The sequence below is a fragment of the Piliocolobus tephrosceles genome, chromosome 20 (genome assembly GCF_002776525.5).
Source record: "Piliocolobus tephrosceles isolate RC106 chromosome 20, ASM277652v3, whole genome shotgun sequence".
Taxonomy (NCBI): domain Eukaryota; kingdom Metazoa; phylum Chordata; class Mammalia; order Primates; family Cercopithecidae; genus Piliocolobus; species Piliocolobus tephrosceles.
The window spans coordinates 15,709,524-15,733,542 of record NC_045453.1 but is presented as its reverse complement, the minus strand read 5'-3'; the positions used below and the strand labels follow the sequence as shown (position 1 = coordinate 15,733,542).

Below are 24,019 nucleotides of genomic sequence, written 5' to 3'. Positions count from 1 at the left end.
TTTTCTTTTTTTTTTTTTTTTTTTTTGAGATGGAGTTTTGCTCTTGTTGCCTAGCCTGGAGTGCAATGGCGTGATCTTGGCTCACCACAACCTCTACCTCCCAGGTTCAAGTGATTCTCCTGTGTCAGCCTCCCGAGTAGCTGAAATTACAGCATGCATCTCCACGCCTGACTAATTTTGTGTTTTTAGTAGAGGCAGGGTTTCACCATGTTGGCCAGGCTGGTCTCAAACTCCGACCTCAGGAGATCTGCCTGCCTCAGCCTCCCAAAGTGCTGGGATTACAGGCTTGAGTCACCATACCTGGCACCATCTTGATTTCTTAATTTTAAAGAAGAGACTCTGCATTTTAGTGTTGCATGGGGCACTCCGAATTTTGTAGCTGGATCTATCTTGGAGATCACCTTCTTTGTCAGACCTTCTGGCCAAGAAAGAAGCCCATGATTGGAGTCTTGGCTCTGTCCCTGATCTGACACTGAATGCATCGTCCACTCCTGCCTCAGTTTCCTTATCTGTAAAGTGGGAGTACTACTCCTTACCAATGAAGAACACAAGCTTGTAGTGTAAGTGAAGTGTTTAATGAAATCTAAAGAGTTATATTTCTTTACTCAATCCCTTATCCATAGGGCTGGGAGACAATGGGAGACATATTCCTCCCTCTGGTTCCCAGAGACAGGAAGAAATATTCTGCAATTGAGTCTTTGGAGGAGAGGGTCAGTAGCACATGGCACACATTCAAATGGTGATACAAGGGACTGTGTTAAAATTCAGTGACTGCTAAAATTGGAAATTTTTACGTCGTTAAAGAGAAGTCAGCCAACTATAGCCTACCAGCCAAATCTGGGTGTTCACTGGTTTTTATATAGCCTAGAAGTAAAGAATGGTTTTTACATTTTTAAATGGTTAGGAATCATAAGAAGAATACTATTTTGGGACATGTGAAAATCATATGAAATGCATTGTGCAGTGCTAATAAATAAAGTTTTATTAGAACACAGTCATGCCCATTCTTTTTGTATTGTTTCTGTGCAACAATAACATTGTTGAGTGCTAGTGACAGAGAACATGTGGCCCGCTGTGATGGTTGGGATTCTAAGCCCCCAAGATTCCTGGCCTCTGCGGTATACATCCTGTGTTCTTCCCACTCCTTGCATGGACTATGCATGTAATGGATTTCACTGTCTTGATTAGCTTATCTTAGTGAGTGACAAAGGTGAAGGAATTTTGCAGATGTCTCCCAATGTGACTATGTTTGGAGGTAAGGCCTGTAAGAAGGTTAAATGAGGTTATATGCATGAGGCCTTAATTCCACTGGGCTGGGAAGATGCACCAGAATACATAGGCACCAAGGAAAGGCGGTGTGAGGACACAGTGAGAAGGCGGCCATCTGCAAGCCAGGAAGCAAGCCCTCACCTGACCCTGCCTGACTTTGGTCTGAGATTTCTGGCCACCAGAACTGTGCAAAAATAAATGTCTATTGTTTAAGTCACACAGTTTGTGGCATTTTGTTATGGCAGCCCTAGCAGGCGAATACAACCCGCAAAGCTGAAGATATTTACTATCTAGCCCTTTATAGAAAAAGTTTAACAACCCCCCAGTTAAAAAATAATAACTGCTTTGACCACATTATTCTTCTGTGCCCTGTAACCATTTATCCTTGCTATGTCTTGAATCTGTCTGAACAGCTCACAGGTGTGAGCTCTTCACATACCAGCGATTACTATGTGAGGCCCATACCACCCTCTGTTCCCTGCATGTGCCTTCCTTCCTGACTTTAAGCTCCCTACTCCATGTCTTCTCCTCCCCATAACACTGTGGCCTCCGTTATGAGGTGAAGGGGCAGAGCCTGCCCTCTATGCCTAGTCCTCCAGAATTGCAGATTGGCATCGTGGGCCTGGGCAGTGATTGGGGGCAGAAGGCATGCAGACTGGCTGAATGCCATTTTGCAGTGATTGGGGAAGAACTATGCAGCCACTTATTTCCCTCAACGGGTTCCTTTTGAGGTCAAGGTTACCTTGTCAGTTCATCACCATGGCAACCTAGTATAATGGGTAGGTGCATAGACTGAGCAAGTCTGGGTTCAAAGCCACGCTTTGCCACCTGTCACTCGTGTGATCATGGGATAGTTTTTTTTTTTTTTAACCTTTCTGTGCCTTAGTTTTTTGTATACACAATTGGGACTAATGATCATACCCATCTCATGGGGTTGTGCGTTATTGTGATAATTAAATGAGGTACTATTGGTGAACACTGAGAACAGTGCTGGGCATGAACATGGTTATCTTGACTATCTCTCAGATCTAGTTGGGATTTGTGTCTGCTCAGTAGCTTTCTGTCCCCATCTCTTGGACCTTTCTTTGTGATTACTTGGCCCTTGCAAACCCTCATCAAGCTCTGCTCACAGTTTTCTCCTCAGCAGTCTCAGCTGTCATTCTGGTCCTGTCACGAATACTCTCATTTCTCCTTGAATGATTTCTCCACCTGTCCATGGTCTCACCTTACTCTTCTCCATTTCCTGGTGGCCTTATGGCACTTCCTTCGATCAACCTTGGACTTCCCTTCTTTCTCTGGATTCAGAATCTCCATTTGTGTTGGCCTTTCATGTGATCAGAACAAACGTTCTTAAAGAGTCCAGCCTGACTTCTGAGCTCTTGGCTCTTACTCCCCTTCAAGGCCTCCCCTGGGTTCACTGTGGCCCCCAGGAGAAGCCCGATGACGGTGGATGAGAGCTTTCTCTGTTGGCCCCAGCCTGGCTCCTCTACATGAGTGGAGGTCCTTTTTAATATGTTCAGGCATCCACAGAACAATAAAGTACAAGCACATACTATGGGACAGACTCTGAGGAAAGAGATCTTTGTGGCGTGTCCCTGTTGCTATGGAGCTTTAGTTGGAGGGACACAGTCCTGTGGTCTCAGTCCCTTCCCTCACCCCAGGGTCCCCAGTGCTGATGTCTCCCCCCAAGAATCATGAGAATGTATGTGAAGTGAGCTACGAGGACTTTCAGCACCAGCTGTGGATCAGGGAGCGGGTGTTTCTGTGTATCCTCATCCATGGCAGATCACCTTAATCTCTGGTCCTGTTCATCAAAATGATGAGCTCTACCGAAAGTAGTGCCTACCATGGAGGGCAAGTAAAGGCAGTTTTCCACCTTTTTTATGTTTAGCCCAGTTTTCTTTTTTCTTTTCTTTTTAACTTAGCTCCACTGCTGGATATTAAAAGAACATCTTTCTATTCTGGAAGCATCAGGGTGAGACCAGATTCTGTGAACACACAGAGTGTTCAAAAGAGTGCTGGGTTGGAGCAATGGAAAGTACCCAGACTTTGGTACCATCCAGTCTAGGGCTCCCATCTTGGCTTCATTCCTTCATGTGGTTGAGTTTGAGACATCATGTATAAAATGGTACAATCAAAATGGCAGGGCTTGTGGTGAGGGTTTTATACTGTAGGTAAAACCTCCATACATTCAACTGTCAATAAAAGGAGGTGTTACTATTAGTACTGCTGTATGTGATGTCACTGTTTTTTCCTTGCTGGGTAAGTTCCTTAGGAGCTCTGATGACAAGTTTCCATTTATACAAAGAAGAAAGCAATACTTCTCTCTTAGAGCAAGGATTGGCAAACCGTAGCCCCTGGGCAAATCTAGGCTGTCACCTCTTGTAAATAAAGTTTTACTGGAACACAGCCACACTCATTTATTTCAGTATTTTTGCATGGCAGTGTTAAAACTGAGTAGTTGTGACAGAGGCTGTGTGACTACAAAGCTGAAAATATTTACTGTCTAGTCTTTTATGGAAAATGTTTGCTGACCCCTGTCTTAGAGAGTAGTGGTGTTGGAGTCACCTGTATCTACATTAATATACATACAGATACACACATACACCTACATAGTTCAAATACAGTGCCTGGCACACAGTGGAAGCCCAACAAATCTTTTAGTTCCTCTGCAAAACTTATTTCTGCTCAAGAATACACAGGATCATATCTAAGAAATGCAGAGGAAGACACATTTATATTTTTATTGAATTCTATTCCTCTCTCATTTTCAAAAGAAGAGCTCATGTTTTTTAAAAAAATTCTGATTGACACTATAAACTTTATTTATGCTTTAATGTATCCTAAAGTATGTATCCTGCACTATTTTTACTTCCCTTACAGATGCTGATATGCTATACATTACCAAACCCAAATGGATTTTCAAAATCCAATTTCCTTGCTACAGTTTTCCATTTCTCTGTTGACTTTTTATGTCTGATTCACATCAGAGCATCTGGGGCCATTGCCACATTTTGACCTCAGCCTGCGGGGAAATAACTCCTCTGGGCAGGTGCTGGATCCTTGACCAGTGGCTGCACTTCCCTGTCCTCCCCCAATTATGTGGATCTTCACCAAACCTCAGCTGAGCCCAGCTCCTGGGGGTGGGGGTAGGTTTTTTGGGGTTTCCTTCCTCCTAAAAATGATTGTGGTAAGGTTGAGATCACTAAAATGATGTCACTTGCTTTTCAAACCTGAATGAGGTTAGCATCCAAATGAGGGTCTTTGGGGACTGTTATTAGTCCGTTTCCACACTGCTGATAAAGACATACCCAAGACTTCATAATTTATAAAAACGCAGGTTTAATGAACTCACAGTTCCACGTGACTGGGGAGGCAGCACAGTCATGGTGGAAGGTGAAAGGCACATCTTACATGGTGGCACACAAGAAAGAATGAGAGCCAAGCAAAAGGGGAAACCCCTTATAAAATGATCAGATCTTGCGAGACTTATTCACCACCACGAGAACCCGCCCCTATGATTCAGTTATCTCCCACCAGGCCCCTCCCACAACACGTGGGAATTATGGGAGCTAAAATTCAAGATGAGATTTGAGTGGGGACACAGCCAAACCATATCAGAGACTCTCTGGAACCATAAATATCCCCTAAGTAGTCTGCCATAAACACCTGCAGCAATGATTGGGGCCTTTGTGTGTGTATCAGGTGTTATGGCCGTTAGGAATTGCACCAAGACAGATAGATGTTACTGGGTTTAAATGTTTTCTGTTCTTGGTCTAGGGGAAGCTTGGTTTTAATTTCTCCTCCTCCTCTTGGTGGCTCTCAGTGGCATGGCACCCTAGCCAGTACTTGTGCTGACTGCATGGGTCTGTATCTCTGTGGTTCCTGAGAGTTCCGGTTCTTTCTGAATCTCTAGAATTCTTCATTGTTACAAGTGGAAGGTTCATTGCAATTATCTTGTTCAGCCCCTTGCCTTGCATAGCAGAAAATGAAGGCTCACAAAAAGGGAAGGGATGTGAGCCCAAGAGTTTATACCCAGATGGCAGTGTCAGTTGCTATTGGGTTATATAGACTTGAGTTCATAGCTACTCTATTTATCAATGTGGGAGGCAGAAGACTAAGAAAGGTTGCCTAAAAATACATATTAGGTATATTTTCTCCCCTGAATAGTTCTTAAAACTTACCTTTGAGTCAAGTCAGACCAGTAGGGAGCGGGTATCCAGACTGCATTGCGTTGGACCCCAGTGAGTTTTACTGAATTGTATGTTTAGATGATGCTATCAATTTATATTGAGAATGATTATGAGAAACAGTCTCATGAAACTGGCCATTCACCCCCTTGTGCAGATGTTGTTTCATTATGGGATATGGGGTTTCTGTTATGAGTACTCCTGCAGAGAAGTTCTTGTCTGATCAAAGCACCTGAAATGGTTATCATTTCCCTGAGCAATTTGGCTTTTATTATATAAACACAGAGTTTCCAGTACCTCACCAGGTTTTGCTTTTTTTCTATTGGGTGTCAGAAGCTCCAAGTTAAATATGTAACCCCCTTTTAGTAGAGGAACACGTGGAAAATTGCAGCATAGATTTGTGGCTCCCTCCTTCTGTCCTGCTTTTCTTTCTTTTCCTGTCCTCAATTTGATTTTTGTCATCATGCAGTATTTCCTGCTTCTATGTTTAACCTGCTGCTTTGGTTGGACCAGTGACCAGTTAGGCAGCATTTCTTGAAATTCTCTGCTTTCCTGGGAGCCCAAGGGCTCCATGGAAAAATCACCAACTGTGTGTATTGCTGGGATTCAGACATGTATGAGTGATAAAAGTGCAGAATCGGAGCCTGTTTCTAGAAACTCTTCTGTAGGAGGGACATTAAAGTCCCCATAAGTGACTTTAAGGTCCCCATTTTCTGTCCTGAATGCATATGTCATCCCATAAGTGATGACAAATACTGGCAGAGTGGAATAGAATTGACAGTGGGGCCTGCATATTCTGAAGAAATAGTGGCTCAAGATAGAGTGCAAAGCTGCTTTTAAATTCACTCTAAGTGAGCTCTTCTGCAGAGGCAAAGAAAGGACTGTGGTTTGAAAATAAAAATTGGGTCACTGGGGTCCAAGGCCTGCTGCTATGGAACCCTAGTTTCAAAGAACAGACTGTAAGAAGGGAAAAGCATTTGCTTACCTGCTGCAGATTGAAGTGACCAACAGAGCTCAGCAGAGGGGAGAAGCAAGGTGGTTCAGTGAGTAGCTGTGAAGAGAAGGTACATCCCTAGTCCTTAGAGGGCCAGGACCTGTCAGCAGTCAGCCCAGGATCAGCTGAGCAGTCTACCTACAGTTAAGCAGACGCAGGGAGGTGAGGGGTGAGCAATGGATCCAACGGACTAGGGGCAATTATTAATGTGACCTTGCCTGGTATCTGTAACCTGCGATGCCTAGCGGTATAGCTGTGAGCCCTCTTAAATCTTATCTAGAAGAAGGAAGATAATTTGGTTAACTAAACCATCTACTAAAATAATAACTCGTTTTTCTTTTTTAGCATCAACACATACATAAGAAAGCATATTTTCCATTGCATCTTCAGTGTATATTTGCATGCTTATCTTTCACTCTATTTGCAAACTTTGTGAGGGTAAGGATCATATCTATCAATTCTGTGCCATGTCCTGAGCCCATTAAAAAAAACTTCGTTGAATGTTTCTAGAATAAGTGAAGAAGTAGATTTGAATGGAGATTCCCAACCACCTTGGAAGTTCTTTATCTGCCTGGCCCCTCTCATTACCTTATAAGTGAAAGACCTTGTCCTTGGTTTGAGGGAATAATTCTCTTTCTGGTCTGTTAGAATGGGCATGGGCTCTACAACTATGTTACCATGGATTTAATATTGGCTCCAACACTTTCCTTGCATGTTGTCTGAGCAGGTCATTTATCCCCTCAGTGCATCAATTCCCTTAGATTTAAAGTTGAGATAAAATGTACCTCACATGATTTGTGAGGATTACGTGAAAACTAATGAGATAGCATATATAATCAACGTCGAATATATTGCCTGACACAGAGCAAGCGCTTGGGAGAATATGCTTCTTCTTTCTTTCTTTAGATCACTGTGTTGAGGTATGACACACTTCATATATTAGTCAGATTGTACAAAGCTCTACGGTGCTAACAATTAAACCCTAAGATCTCAGTGGCATATGGCAAGAAAAGTTTATATTTTACTCCTGAAAAGTTGAATGCTAATATTCCTGGTCAGGTGACTCTCTGGGTAGCTTTCCTCTACAGAGTGGAGATACTTACTGGGGTGCTGTCTTAATCCATTTTGGCTGCTACAACAAAATGCCTTAGACTGGGTTATTTAAATAATAGAAAGTTATTGCTCATAGTTCTGAGGGCTGGCAAGTTCAAGATCAAGGTGATAGCAGATTTGGTACCTGGTAAAGGTCCATTCCTTTTAGATGTCACCTTCTATGAGTGCTCACATGGCAGAAGGGGTGAACAATCTGCCTAGGGCATCTTTCATACGGGCATGATGTCATTCCTGAGAACAGAGCCCTCACAATCCTTTGGAAGCATCTCCCAAAGGCTCCACCTCTTGATACTATTACATTGGGGATTAGGTTTCGACATATGAATTTCAGGGCAACACACACATTTGGACCATAGTAGTTGCTGAAGTCCAGCTCTTCTGGGTGTCCATATCCAACAGGAAAGGAAAGTGGAGAAAGTTTTTCTATTACAGGTTTTCTTCCATGGTGTTTGGACTGTATTATATCTCAAATTCGTCAACAGGATGTCCACCACCACTGTTTATCCAGAGGAAATCTCAGGTCTGGGGTGCAGAGAAGGAATTTGGTTCTTTTCAGCTGATGGAGACAATAGTGTGATGTTAATGAGCCTACAGACATGGGCCAGGCTTGTGTGGGATGAATTGAATAAAGCTATGTTTGGTTATTTTCTTAGTCCATTTCGGCTGCTATAACAAAATACCGTGACTGAGTGGCTTATAAATAGCAGAAATTGATTTCTCACAGTCCTGGGCACTAGAAAGTATAAGATCGAGACATTGGCAGATTCAGCATCTGGTGAGGGTCCAGCTCCTGCTTCTTTCTTTGATGGCACCTTCTCCTTGGGTCCTCACATGGTGGAAGGGGTGAGCTAACTCTCTGGAGTCTCTTTATAAGGGCACTAGTCCCAATCCCAGTCCCAATCACATGGACTCTGCCTTCATGTCCTCATCACCTCCCAAAGGCCATGTGTCCTAATACTATCACTTTGGGGGTTGAAATGAATTTTGTGGGCTTTCAGACATTTAATCTATAACAGACATTGGTTCTCTGTGGGGTGGAAAATCTCTGAGTATTTAAAGGAGGAAGATGGTGACGTGATGCACCCTCTGAACATTAAGGAGTCAAGAAAGGAGCATTGGAAAAGATGGATTGGAGTGTGAAACAGGTCTGGGAGACCAGTCAAGAGCTGCTATAGAACTCAGTCCCAGTGCTACCTCCCTGCGTTCGTGTACCCTGCAAGCTCAACTCAGAATGCCATTCCTCCTGCCCTCTGCCCTTGGAGATGCCCCTATCCTTCAAAGCCCTATTCACTTCTCCTCCACTTCTTCTGCTTTCTCCTTCAGAATATAATGGGATCCTATTTCTCTGGACAAACCAGCGTTTCCTAGTTGGAGCCTCCACTAGGAAGGAGGCTCCCCCACATCTCTCTCAGTGTCACCTTGATGGGACTTATAGCCCAGAGCGTATGCTCAGTGAATCCTTGTCAACAGCAAATGAATATAACTTATTGTCAAATGGTGGATGGCTTGACCTTTAAAGTTAAAGGGAGAAGCTTCAAACATGATCAACATTGACTTTATTATCTTCCAGGTGCATGATTGTCTAATTTCTCACCAATTCAATTCTCACTCCATGAAAAATGATTTTTCAGACTGCTTTTTACAGAGAAACAGGTGGGCATTGAGAAAGTATTTCTGTGGCAGTTACTTTTCACATGTTATTCCATTTAATCCTCATGTATTTCTGTAAGGTTGGACATTTCCCTTTGTATCACAGGTGAGGAAACGGAGACGGTCAGGTATGAAGCATCTGGCCTGAATTCACGCAGCCTTGTGAAGGTGATGGCTGTCTAGTTTTGCCAGACTCGGAAGTGAGTGCTCCTTCTGCTGCCTCACATCATCTCTCCGTGCTGCACAAAGCAATTACGGAGGCATGCCCCGGCATTCATTTTTCCTACTTAGAATAACACGCTGCTGTTTACTTTCTCAGGAAGGAAGATTAAAATCAATGTAACTAGCCTTATTAACTTTTCTAAATACGGGGGCCTGCAGATGCCAGTGCCTTTCCTGAGAGCACCAAAGCAAATATAAAAATCCAATTTGTGTGTATGTATATATATATATATATATATATATATATATATATATAAAGAAAATCTCCAGAGTTTAAAATTCAAAGCTGTAAATGAAGAGCTGACGAGACAGAGGTAACGAACCAAGCCTCAGACACAGGAATGTATTTACCTCTATCTCTTCTGTCTGCAGGTGGCTGTTCCTTTGATGAGCACTACAGCAACTGTGGTTATAGTGTGGCTCTAGGGACCAATGGGTTCACCTGGGAGCAGATTAACACATGGGAGAAACCAATGCTGGACCAGGCGGTGCCCACAGGTATGAGATCCTTCATGTCTGGGGCTGTAATGGGGATGGCTAGATGTTACCATGAATCATGGAGAGGAGAACTCATTTACACATTGAGTGCTCTGAGATGGCAATTGATAGCTCTGTAGGTAGTGAGTTCCCCACACTCAGAGGTGTTCAAGCCAAGGCTGAATGAATTCTTCAGGATTTGGTACTAGTCACATGTCACCTGGATTCAGCATTTCTTTTAGCTTTGAGATTCTAAGCTTTAGCTACAAGTAGGGTATCACTGGGTTTTCCTTAGGAGCCTGATGATAGTGGCATGTCAGAGAAAGAAAGAGCTTCTGAAGAATTTGAGGTCACGCCTTTTCTTCCAGGCCACATAGACATAGGTTGTATATAGGAAACTTCAACAGTCAGACTATTATAAGGTTGTATTAATTATATTATTATATATTATCATATTGTTATCTATTATTATGTTATATTATTTACATATATTTTATATATTTAGGGAGACTTCTACAGTCAGATGATTATAAGTTTATATTATATATTACACATTATATTATATACATTATGTAGTCTATATTATATCATTTATATATATATTTAGGGATACTTCCACAGATTTTTATAAGGTTATATTATTATATAACATATTATATATTACTATATTATTATTATATATTATAAGGTTAACATCCTGACATTCTAAATATCAACATTTTATCCTTAACCGATGGGGCTGAAGGCCTAGTGTGAATTCTTGATGGATACCTGCATGGGGCAGGCCTGTGAGGTACACCTGATGTGTTTCAGGGGAAGTATCTGAAGGAGGTCTACTCAGAGACAACACTTAGACTCTAAATGTGGGGTATACCTGCGTAAGGTGCACCTTCAAGAGGCTTACCTGGTGATAAGAGGCAACTCTGAGAGTTCAAGAGGCAACTCTGAGAAAGTGAAGCTCACTTCTCTGAATAATCACATATCCCGGCTACAGTTGTAAAGACAACTGCTTGTTGGAGAAGGGAGGCCATTTTCTACAGTTTCTCCCTGACCAAAGGCTCCCTCGCTTTAACCCACACCTGTCTTGGTTTTCACCAATCCCCCAGGTGCTCCTTCTCAGTCTCCCCTGTCAGTGCACTCTGGCCATGGAGTATTAAGAGTTCTTTCAGGCTTACTTGGTGTTCTTTCCACGGCTGGCCTCAACCACTCCCATGGCCTCAGATACCACCTTTGTGCTGGTGATTCTGACATTTATGCCTCCAGCCTAGATGTCTCTTAGGAATTTTACACCTACACAACCCACTGCCAGCTGCCATGTCATCTTGGCTACCTCTGGAGAAGGGGGTTTTCCAGGATGCCACTCAACTGGGAGCAAAGAAGATGCTCAGAGATGCCCAGGTGAGGGTGAGGGTGTGACCTCATTCACTTTGAGTCTGGCTGCAAAGCAGGAGGCACTGGATGGTTATGGATAGCTCCTGTTAAGGGCATTAATTGTATAAATTTCTCACAAGTGTTGACATAAGCCTTAGGTATAATAAGATTGGGCTGTGGTACAAAATTGAGCATTTTAGATCTGGTGGGACCTTACTTTGAATGAGCAAAGTCATCAACAGGTGTGTGTGTGCGCGTGCCTGTTAGTAAGACAGTGTGGAACAACCTCTGTCGCCCAATCATGCTGACTTTATCAAAAGTACTGCCTGGTTAGATGATAGAATCACCCATCCCATTAGGCACCCCAAGAATCCAAGGCACCTCTGCTTAAACGTATAACATCTGCTCTACTCTTCATGGCCCTCTTTGATAGTGGCCAAATAAACCTTGATGTTATAGTGTGTATACGTGTGTGTATACATGTGTGTATGGGGGTGTGTGGGTGTGATGTGTGTGCATGCCTCTACTGGTATAGGTATGTGTGTGTATGTGTATGGGGGTGTAATGGTGTATGTGTGTATGCGTGTCTATGGGTGTGTGTGTGTATGGGGGTGTATGTGTGTCTGCATATGGGAGTGTAAGGGTGTATGTGTATGGGTGTGCATTTATGGAGGGTGTGTGTGCATGTGTATGGGTGTGTGTGTGTGTATGGGGGTGTATGGGTATGTTGTGTGTGCATGCCTGTGTATTGGGGGTGTGTGTGTATGGGGGTATATTGGTATATGTGTGTATGCATGTCTATGAGTGTGTATGTGGGGGGCATGTGTGTTCATATGGGGCTGTAAGGGGTATGTGTGGGCATGTGTGCATGTGTATGGGTGTGTGTGTATGGGAGTGTATGGGGATTTGGGTGTGCATGTGCATGGGTGTGTATGTATGGGCTTGTATGTATGGGGGTGTGTGCAGGGGGGTGTGTGTATGGGGGTGTATGTGTGTGTATGGAGGGTGTGTATGCATGTGTATGGGAGCATATGGGTGTCTGTGTGTATGCATGTGTATGGAGGTCTGTGTGTATGGAGGTGTACATGTGGGGGCCGGATGTACGAGAGGTGTGTGTGTGTGTGCATATGTGTGTGTATGGGTGTGTGTGTGTGTGTTCATATATGCTCTTTCTCCTCATCTTTAGTCCACTTAAAGCCCTGTAACATGTTGTAGGCTCTCCAAGCTCAACATCTCCAAAACCGAACTCTTGATTTACCCATTTCCCCTTCCCTGTCTACTCACTTTCCACTGTTCCTTATCTCCAGAAAGCTCACTTCACCCTACTGGTACTGATTCAGAAAGCCGGGGGCCATGTTTCTCTTTGTTCTCTCTCTTACCTGCGTTTCCAGCCAATCACTTCATTCTGCCATTTTACTGCCTAAGTATATCTTGGGTCTGCCCAAGCCTCTCCATCTCTGCCACCACTGCCCTGCCGAACACAGCCATTGTCTGTTTCCTGGGTTGGTGGAAAACTTTCTAACAGCCTCCTTGACTTAACTCTTTTGACTTTAAACCATTCTCCAAACAGATGTCAAAGAGATTATTCTAGAATATAAGCATATTCATGTTACTTCTTTTCTTCCTTGTCTCTACACAGCTTCTGTTTTAGGCCTTTCTGAGGCTTCTCATTGCTCCAGGAAAGACCAAAGCCCTGTTGTGGACTCCAAGGCTCTAAGGGCTGATCCTCCCTAAACCTCCAAATCATGATGCTCCACATCCCACTGTGCTCACTTTACACTGGCTTCCGCCAATTGCCAGAATGTTCTGACTCTCTCCTGCCTCGAGAACTCACATAAGGTTGGCATCCTCCATGGAGCCTTTCCCCAACCTGCTGTCTTGTGCGTCCTCTTCATGTCTCAGTCTGGGTCAGCTCTCTTTGTAATGGTTCCCATTGCACCTTGCACTTTTCCTTAGTACCACGCATCACAGCAGGGGTTGTTCATCCAATGCATGTTTTACTCCCAGATGAGAAGTTCCATGTGAATGGGGACTATGAGAATCTTGTTCACAACTTTATCTTCAGTGTCTGATGCAGGACATCAGGCATCCTATGTACTAAATTAGCAGTTTGTTGGATGGATGTGTGGATGGGCAAATAGTCTTTATTAGGTGTTTTTATTAACAAAGGAATGAATGAAAAAAACATTATTAAAGGCCTTTAGGTGCTCTGCTAACTGATCACGTATTTTCCTCTTTGTTACTATCCTTCCCATTTTACAGATCAGAAAAGCAAGTTCTAATAAGCTGAGTAAAAGTGTGTCTTTTTGCTCATGCTACTCTCTGTCCCCAAAGACATGGCTTTTGCTTCTAATCTTAATTTTCTCAGCCCCTCATTACGGCAGAGTGTCATTTCATAAATATTGGATCATGCTAATACAATCTTCTGAGCTTTTCCAAATAGAGGCATTTGATAATGATCACTGAAATTATTCTGTCATGATGCGCCTGTGGATTTCAGTGGCTCTGTGTGCCGCTTAGGCAGAGAGGCATGAAAGCAAATTTGGATTAGGTGAAACTGTTTGTTCTTCTTACGGGCAAAGGCTGAAATCTTGCTTTTCTTTCTGTAAAGCCAGCAGTCCTCCTCATCTTGGAAATCAAGTTTGAGTCTGTTTATTCAGATGTTCCACAGCTTTTTGCCCATCCCCTTTGTGTGACGAGCTCTGTGCTATACTTGGTCCCGGTAAATCAGTCCATGTCATGTTGGGATTTAATCCCGCTGATGACCTCCCATGGTACATAGGGTGAAATCTGAAATCCTTGCCGTGGCCTATAAGATCCTGCATGATCCAGTGTCTTCTGTAGGCCCCTTTTCTTCTCCTCTCTCATACCTGGTGTGTTTTAGTTCCTCAGATGTGTCAGATTTTTTCTAGGCATGGGTCCTTTGCACGTACTGTTACTTGTTCCTTCTCATCAGAATTTGTTTTGTCAGTTCTTCACTTTGCTGATTTCTCTTTCGTTCTTTCGTTCTCTCATTCTCTCTCTCTCTCTCTTTTTTTTTTTTTTTTTTTTTTTTGAGACAGAGTATCACTCTGTTGCCCAGGCTGGAGTGCTATGGCATTATCTCAGCTCACTGCAGCCTCCATCTCCCTGGTTCAAGTGATTCTCATGCCTCAGACTCCCAAGTAGCTGAGACTACAGGCGCATGCCACCATGCCTGGCTAGTTTTTGTATTTTTAGTGGAGATGGAGTTTTGCCATGTTGGCCAGGCTGGTCTCGAGCTCCTGACCTCAGGTGATCCTTCCGCCTCAGACTCCCACAGTGCTGGGATTACAGGCATGAGCCACCTCATCTGGCGCTTTGCTGATTTCTTTACGTCTCAGCTCGCAGGACTCCTCAAGGCAACCTTCCCTTATCCGTCTGTCTAAAGACGGACTTCCTCCTTATTCTCACTCATAACGTCCTGTTCTTTGCTTTCAAAATCCTTATCATGGACATGTTCTCAGGTCAGTATATTCCAATCTTACACAACAGCTGAGTGATCCCAGGGTCTCAATTCTTCTGCCTCAGTTTCCACATCTTTATCTTGGGGACCAATCTGAGAGTTAAATGGAGGATGTCTGCATGAGTGTGAACTGTCTGCCTAGAGTGGGGGTTAGTCAATGTTGCTTTTCCTAAGTGTTTTCTGGTTCTTGTAACCTCTGGGGCTGGAAGTCTAAGTCCACCTGAGACCTTGCCCCCACTTTGAGCTCACTGATGCTGCTTTACAAAGGTGAGCTGCTCAGCAGGTGTCTGCTGTGGGTCCTGACAGGCCAGAGAGGCTTTTCAAGTCCAGGATGCATTGCTGCATCGAGGGCTTAGACATTTCCTCCAGCCCAGCTCTGTGAGTTGAATGTTACGTACAACCACTGTTATTTGCCATTGAAAGTAATGGCGAAAACTGCAGCTACTTTTGCATCAACCTAAATATATGCTTTTCCTCATCTCTCTCCATGAGAGAAGCTCTTGCACTAGCATTCCAAGCTTCAGACCTGGTTTCGCCACCTTATCTTTACTGAGGCTGTCACAGAGGAGCAGGGGTTGCTACACTCACTCACAAACCCTCTCTCTAGCTGTCTATCCTGCCTATGGAACTAAGTGCAGCTGCCACCAGTTCCTAGCCCTGCCTTCCCCATCTTTGGCATGGGTTTCCACAAGTCAGCCCTGAGGTACAGCCCTGAATTACAGCCCAGGCCCAGCAGGAGGGTATCCTGGGGGCTGAGGATACCCTCAGCTGAATGCTGGAGGTATCCTTTGGAAAGGACTGAAGCCAGAAGTAGTGGGGCTTGGGTGGCTTGCTTCTATATCCTTCGAATATTTGTAGGACATTCTTTTAAGCGTGAGGTAGGGATTAGGATTGAATATCAGGCTGTAGAATCAGGTACATAAGAAATGCTCACTTATTTCTCTTCTTTACATAAACCTGAATCTGACCCTCAGTCCCCAGGGAGGTGAGACTACATTTTAGGCACTGTTGGAGCCCCCTCTTCCCTAGGGTTCTATGAGTTTCCTGGGGTTTAAGCAGACTGTTGTGATTTTCTCTGGGAAGCCGGCTGCTGCATTCCCTTTAGGTCTAGTGATTCTGCTGCTGCTTTCTCAGGCTAGGAGCCATTGACACAGCCCAGCCAACCCAGGTGCACCACCCACCAACACCCCTGGGCCTGCCCCTCCTAAGGTACTGCCATGGAGCAGTGTGGCACCAGCAGATCTGTACCTCCTACCTTCATAAAATGGAAGAACTTCTCTCCTCATCATCTTAGCCTTCTAAAGTACGCCCTTCTTGGCCCAGTCCTTCCAGACCCCAGCAGTGTCTGTTAAGTAAGTTTAGAGTTAGGAAAAAGCAAAGGAGAAAGGAAGGAAGCCTTGATTTTGAGCAGCTTCTTCTGTTTTTCCTACACACATTTCTAGAGCAGAAAAACACAAAAAGCTTAGTGTGTTTCCTGATTGGAAGGGGCAGGAGTTGGGAGAACACACACACAGGTGACACACGTGCACACACACACACACACACACACACATTTCAACCAACTAGCGTGTCATGGAAGCAGCACCGTCTCCAGGGTGGTCCTGGCCTGTTCCTTCACGCCATGGGGCCTTTGCCTATGGGTTCCTGCCTTGCTCTAACTGCTGATCTTTCTAAAGGGAGGGTTGAGGTCTGTTTTGGTTGAATGGTGTCTCCTAAAAAGATAAGTTGAAGTCCTAACCCCTCATATCTGTAAATGTGACACTTATTTGAAAGTAAGTCTTTATAGAAATGATCAAATTAAGATGAGGTCTTGCCGGTCGTGTTGGGTTCTAACCCAGTGTGACTGGTGCAGGCAAAGACACACACACACATACGGAAGGAGGCCATGTGGAGGCGGCAGTGGAGATCGGGGCAACGCGGCCATAAGGCAAGGAATGCTGAGGCTTGTCAGCAGACACCATATGACTTTCATTGGTCATATGAAAGTCTGTTCAGGAACCCGTCAGGCAAGGCAAGGACGGGTTCTTCCCTAGAGCCTTTGGAGACAACGTGGCCCTGCCAACATCCTGATTTTGGACTTCTGGCTTCCGGAACTGTGAGACAATAGGTTTCTGTTGTCTTAAGCTACCCAGCTCATGGTAATTTTTAATAGCAATTCTCGGAAACTAAAACCAGGTCAGTTACACGTAAGTACCCTGACCCCATCACCTACCCAGGTCACCTTTTCCACACGAGCACTGTAAGTATTGGAAGCTTTGCTTTCTTCTGGTTTTTTTTTTTTTTTTTTTTTGTTTTTTTGAGATGGAGTCTCGCTCGGTCACCCGGGCTGGAGTGCAGTGGCAGGATCTCGGCTCACTGCAAGCTCCACCTCCCAGGTTCACACCATTCTCCTGCCTCAGCTTTCCGAGTTGCTGGGACTACAGGCATCTGCCCCCATGCCTGGCTAATTTTTTGTATTTTTAGTAGAGACAGGATTTCACCGTGTTAGCCAGGATGGTCTCAATCTCCTGACATCATGATCCACCCACCTCGGCCTCCTAAAGTGCTGGGATTACAGGCATGAGCCACTGCACCCGGCCAGCTTTGCTTTCTTCTAAGGGACCTGGCATTTACTACTTGTCCACTCTAACCAAGAAGTGGGATAGGCATCATCCTGTACAACATTTCATCTAATGTCCCACCATCCCATGAGTTCAGAGATATTGTTGCTTGTTTTTGAGAAAACAGAGTCCCAGAGAAGTGAAGCAACTGGTCCAAGGCCATGTGAGTTTTATGTGGCCGAGGAGTCAGGCTTAATGTCCAGGCTAGAGAAATATATATTGCAGATGTGGTACTGTCATCAACTAAGCATCTTTTAAAATTTTTTCTCCTTGCAGTCATGAGTTATGATGGCAAAAATAATGTGTATTCATTGTAGAGAAAATGCACAATAGAGATAACTATAAATAATGAAATGAAAATCATATGTTCACAGAAACTCGTGGAAATATCTATTTTGCTATATAATGCTTTTTTCTTTAGCATTTTCCCATGTCATTAAATATTCCATAAAAGCATGTTTTCTAAAGGTTTCATAGTTTCCCATTGCAATGACTGTTCCACAATTTATTTCGTCATCCCGTACTGTTGCATATTTAAGTCCCTTCCAGTTACTCCTGAATCATGTTGCAGTGAGTATTCTTGTACATATATCTTTGATTAATAGAAGTAATCAAATTTGTTTTCATATGCATATATTTCTGTATTCCCTTATGTACCCAAAACAGAATGATTGTGTATTATCTTTGACATCTGGAGAAAGAATATCATCCACATGGCAAACATGTAGTCCTGGACATTTGCCCATGACTTGATGATGGTTGGGAAAATGCTTTGCAAATTCTGAAGCACTGAACACAAGCCAGGCACTGGCGACGGTCCCCTGATTGCACCTTGTTCTAGCTCTTAGCTTAGGTACCCCCTGGGCTAAAGCCAGAATCGTGTTGGAAATATTGTCAAATAGAATGGTCCAAGTGCTGGTCAATCAAGGTGGACGCTAGCTGTAAAAAGCTGTGTGGGCTCCCTCGTGTTTATCGGATGAACTGCAAGCCTGTTCACGGGTCATAAAGAGAACTAGCTTCGGTTCTTGTAGGCAGGGACAACATTGTATTTATATTTGTAACCACAATGCTGGGGCTTAGTAGGTGGCGGCAAATGTTTGTTAGTTGAATTGCTCTTATTAATAATTGAACTTTCTCATGATGCAACCCCAGCATGTATCTCGAGCCTCAGTGCCCCCTCCTGCCCTTTTCTCTTTCATTTCCCCTTCTGTGTAATCACACGAGGGCAGCCTTTGTGTTATTGTTTTGGGAGTCCAGTCTCCAACCCTGTTTCCTGATTTGGGGTATCTCTCATTGTGTTGAGTCTCGGTGGATTGTGTAGCTCGCTGAGAGGTGAAGGTGCAAGCTGCTCATCATTTCCTGGCAGCCTAGGTGTGGCTGGATAGGTAACCTGGATAGGTAACCCAGGCCTTTTCATCTAGGAAGGATGGGCCAGCAGCCCGAGGCTGGAGAATTGGGGTGTGCAGTAGTAGGGGTGGTGTCTGGCCATGGTGTTTGTGCTGTGAGGTTGCTGAACTTCCTGCTTGTTGGTCTACCAGAACTGCCTTTTTTTTCTGCTTATGTTTCAGGCCTGATCCTTCAGCTTTCTGTTCACTATGAGCTTCTCAATATTCTTCCAGAAACTTTATATTTTTAAAAGATAGTCATAGTTAATATCTCTTCTTTCAACCACAAACCCTGCAGGTCACGCTGTTGTGCCTTTGTATGTGCTGATCCCCAAGGCTAGAGCACAGCTCCCCTTCCCCTTCCTCCTAAATCGAAACCCGGCACAAATGTCACCTCCTCCAGGAGGCCCTCCCTGACTCCCCTCACAACATTTACCTCGCTACTATGCTTCTGTAGCTGAGTTTATCGTATGTTGTCTCTGATTCCCCACTAGGCCTGTGAGTGACTCCAGGGCATGGACTGCCTCTCATTGCTGAATTCCTTATGTCCTACATGGGGCCTGGAATAAGGAAGGTGGTTATTTAACAATAACTGAATTATTGTTAAAGTTATTAGTGTTGGGAAAGTTGGGAGAAAGTGGTTTCAGGGGAACCCTTGAGGGGCTGCCACTTTCTTTGGCATTTTCATGGCACCTGAGTCATCTGTAGCTTTCATATCTTGAACCCGACTCTGAGCTTGATGAGGCTTTGGTCAGGATGGGCCACTTGGTCCCAAGCCTGATTGGTCTGGGTGCTTCTGCTCTGAAGTTGGTCCCAGGATCCTTGGGGCGAATAACGAGACACTGGAAATGACCCTTTCCTTTGCTGTGGGGCCTGGCACACTCTCACGAATGCGTGCCACTGCTTGTGACAGCTGTAAGAGGCTCCTCTTGGGAAGATATGATCTATTCTCAGATTGACCTATTCTTCCTTTAATGTGAGGCTTACAATAAAATGATATGGAAGTATAGGCCTTTAAGTGTCCTTCATCACACTGGATATTATTATTGATTGATTTAAAGTTGTAAGTTCTTATGTTCCCATTTAGCCATTGTTGAGTCAGTACATTTTTCTTTCCTCTTTAATGACAAAATATTTTATATTTTTTCTTAAAAAATGCTGTTTGAACATATAAGTTATATCTCTCCACCCTCATCACAGTTAGCCTAAATATCACCATGAACATATTGATGTGTTTTGAGAGAGAAAGGGAGAGAGTGAAGAAGGAGAGAGAGAGGGAAGGAGGAAGGCAGAGTATCTGTTTGTGGTAATAGTAACAGAGATTTGCTACTTATGTAGTGCTTAGTATGTGTCAGGTACTATCCTAACTGCTTTAACTATAGTAACTTATTTAATCTTTGCAACAGACCTCTGATGTAGATGCTGTTATCTGCATTTTACGGATCAGGAAACCTAGGCACAGAAAGCTTGAATGACTTGCCCAGGTCATCGTTAGCATATGGAGGAGGCAGGACATGCCCTCAGAAAGGGTCCAGGCTGTGCTCTGGACAGCTGCCTAGGAGTGCAGACAATGAATAGAGTCATAGCTCCCAAACCCTTCTGTCATCCATCTCTTTTTATGCCACTATATTCAGAGTTAGTTTTCACCATCAGAGGTTACATGATACTCTCCTGGGTGAATGTACCGTGGTTTATTGAATTAACACCTAAGAGATGGAGGTAGGAGAAGAAAGAAATGCCAAAGTGCCTCCTGTGTGCCCAAATAAAAGACAAGATCTTTGTCTCCAAACAGCTCTGAGAAAAGTGCTTACAAAACATCTCATATTATGAGATGGTTTCTTGTGTACTCAGAGCTACAAAATTAATTGAAGAAACTACATTAGTCTGCAATGACCCCAATCAGTGCTAGTTTGGGATGTTTACAGGGATCACAGAATTGGTAGAAAAGGCAAGGAAATTGAACACAGGTTTAGTAATAATTCCGGAGGATATGACCAAGTAATGATGGGTATTGGTGATGGTTATGAACAAGTGTCCTAACAATGGCTTTGAAAAGCAACATGATGTCCTTGTGGTGATCAGAATATACAGCTGCCAGATAAATGGGAAAACCAGTCTGTGCTAGTATCCACATAGATGCTTGCCTTGACACTCAGTTTTCTGTGACATCGTACCTAGATTCAAAAAGTATTATATTCCAAATGGTGTAATAGGAAGCGAAAGTGATGGAGACTGGCATCATTCAACTTAAAAAGTGCTTCTTCTGATGGTGAACACTGGTGCATTTGACGAGATAGAATAAAGGGGTTTTCTGGGAGGTGGAGGTTGCAGTGAGCCGAGACTGCGCCATTGTACTCCAGTCTGGGCAACAAGAACAAAACTCCATCTCAAAAAATAAAAATATAAAGACAAAAAAGAAAGAAAGAAAAGAAAAGAAAGGGGTTCTAAAGTCTATGGGAATGGATAATAAACCACTATTTCTTTTAACCTAACTTGTGTATACCACTTCCTGGACAGTGTTCTAAGGGCTTTACATGCTTTTACATCGTTTAATACTTCAACAACACTGTAAGCTGGATGTTATTAGCACACCTGTTTTAAAGAGGAGGAAACTGAGGCCCAGAATGTCAACTCTGTCAAAAGTGAGTAGTAAATTAGAGGAGCTGAGATTTGAATTCAGGCCGTCTGGATGCAGAATCTGTGCCCTGAACCACTCTCTATTTTTGAATTAATATTTTATGAAACACGTGATTTTAAATATGTATGTGTAATTAAATTGTATATTCGATACCATAAGCAGACTTTTGCCTAATTCAATCATCTATACACTTAAAATTTTATTTATTAAAGTTGCCTGAAAACCTTTTTTGGAGGGAGGATGTCTTCTCCCTGGAAAAATGGAAGAAATACTTTACTTTTAGTGGAGGATTAATCCTGTCAGTTTGTTGAATTGTCTAAGTCTGTCAGTGTCTACGTAAATGCAGATACAGTGAACCTGTATGTTGTTTGGAATAAATTCTTTGAAAAGGAACCATCATAAAAACAGTCTTGTGTAGGAGACACATTTAACAGGACCACAAAGATGACGTCCTTCAGGATTCCTCTGTTTCCTGCTGCTTCAACTTTAGCCACTCTCAGGGCAGCCTGAGAGGAAGACTTTGCTGAGAATCATCCTGATCATGGTGATGCTGGCTGGATGCTGATGCTGGGCGATATCTTCATGGACCATTCAACCGATTGGGCTGCCACTGCAGGGGCTAGAGCTCCTCCAAGTGAACCTTTCATTTTTAAATGTGTGATCTTTCTTTTCTTTAGTGAGGAAATAGGTTTTCATTATGCTTTGAATACTGTAGTAATTTGAATTATAAGTATGCATTCTAAGATATTTGGTAAGAAATGAAAATAGTTGTGTAGTATAAATGTAGTCTTTTTCCCCTAATTTAGTAAAAATAAGATGGCTGAGATGTCTCTAAAAACAAAGTCCAACAATCTGGAAAATCCAGTAATCCACTGAGGTCCCATTCTCAGTATTGAATCTGGTGGTCGTTAGCCACACGTGGCTACGGAGTACTGGAAATGGGGCTAGTCCTGTAAGTATAAAGTACACATCAAATTTCAAAAACTTAGTTTGAAAAAATCATGTAAAAACATCTCATTAATAATGTTTATGTTGATTGCATGTTGAAATGATTATATTTTAGAAGTATTGGGTTAAGTAAATTATTAAAATCAACCCATTTATTTTTACTTTTTAAAATGTGCCTACTAGAAAATTTAGAATTGCATATGTGGCTCACATTATGTTTCTGTTGGTCAACACTGTTCTAGATTATCAGATTTTTATGACGTCACTTGTATTCCCACCGTCAGGGATGTCTCTCTTTGAGAATACTAACAGCTAGCATTTATGAAGCACTCATTCTGTGCCAGGTACTTTAAAGCCTTGTTTGCTTTATGGTTCACAAAACCCTATGCAGTGTAGGTACCATGTGTTCCCACTTTATAGATGGAAAATTGAGGCATGAAGAGATTAAGCAACTTGCCCTTTATCATAAAGGTTGGAAGTGCCAAGAAGGGGATTTGAACCAAAGCAGCTCAACTCAGTGGCACCCACTGATGACTCCCAGGCATCCACCTTTTGCTACATGGACATAAGACTTCTGTCTCTGCCTTGCTGTGTTGACTTGAACCTCTGGACCTCAGTGTTCCTACCCAGGATTGGATGGAAACTTGTGATTTTAAATATGTATACCATATTAACAACAGAGCTACCTCAGGCCCCTCTAGCTCTGTTCTTCCTGTGGTTATTATTGTACCTCTGTGAGGGCTGCAGGCACATGGTGGAGTTGGGTAGGCATTGTCTCTACTGCCAGGCCTTTGGTTAGCATGGCCTTCTGCCTAGTGGCTAAGGAAGCATCCCTGGGAACTCATCCCAGATCTGTCACTAACCTCAGACTTTGAGCTGCCTTTCTCTGGGCTTCCTACACCCACTTCTGTGAAATGGATCTAAAAATAAGGAGCACTGGATTCTGTCCTAGCTCTGCCATTAACTTGCTCCATGACCTTGGGCCACACATCATCCCTTCCTGGGCCTTATTGACCATTGTAAGATCAGAAGTCAATTTCTTCTGACTCTAGCATTCTTTGACTTGTAATTTATGAATCAAGAAGAAGGCATTTTTAAATACAGGAATTTAGTGATATATTTATAAAATAAAACATTGATGAAAACTCCTGTGGTCCTAACCCCTCCATTCGTCTGTTTGTCAAGCAGGGCAACTGCTTCTGCTTCCTTGCAGAGGAATTTGTCTTCATGAGTGTATGGAGATGGGGCACCTGAAGTATAATCTATCCCTGAGAGCCCAGACCTTCACAGAAAGATAAATCTCTCAGTTGAGCTTAAGGCACGTACTCTGTACTCACGCATCCTTGGAGAGCTGCAATGATCTATCACATGCCCCATTAATATCACAGGTACAACTCCAGAATTTATTTCCCCACAACTACTAATCAGTGAGACATTTGGTAATTGAGAGAAATTACCCTTTTCTAAAAAGACCTCCTATTTTTCCTCTTCATCTACCCAGTTTTGACACTGTGCTCTGTGCTGACACAATCATGCTTTATGTTTGGAAAGCAACAGATACTTGAGCAAACTGTTTTTAAAACTTTCCTCAAATCTGCCAGTATCTTTTAAAATTGCTTCCTTTCCTAGGTGTTGTGTTTCCTTATTAAGAAATCCAAATTGCACTTTCTCAGGATTC

At 43.2% G+C, this 24,019-nt stretch overlaps 1 protein-coding gene across 2 annotated transcripts in view; it reads left to right on the top strand.

The window, feature by feature from the left end:
• The window catches only part of PTPRT (protein tyrosine phosphatase receptor type T), a 1,114,757-nt gene that overhangs the window by 292,170 nt on the left and 798,568 nt on the right, over positions 1-24,019 (top strand). For both annotated transcript variants that reach the window (XM_023227953.2, XM_023227952.2), the window contains exon 2: positions 9,811-9,936. In XM_023227953.2, the coding sequence (XP_023083721.1) occupies positions 9,811-9,936 (126 nt within the window). The remainder of the gene's footprint in view (positions 1-9,810; positions 9,937-24,019) is intronic.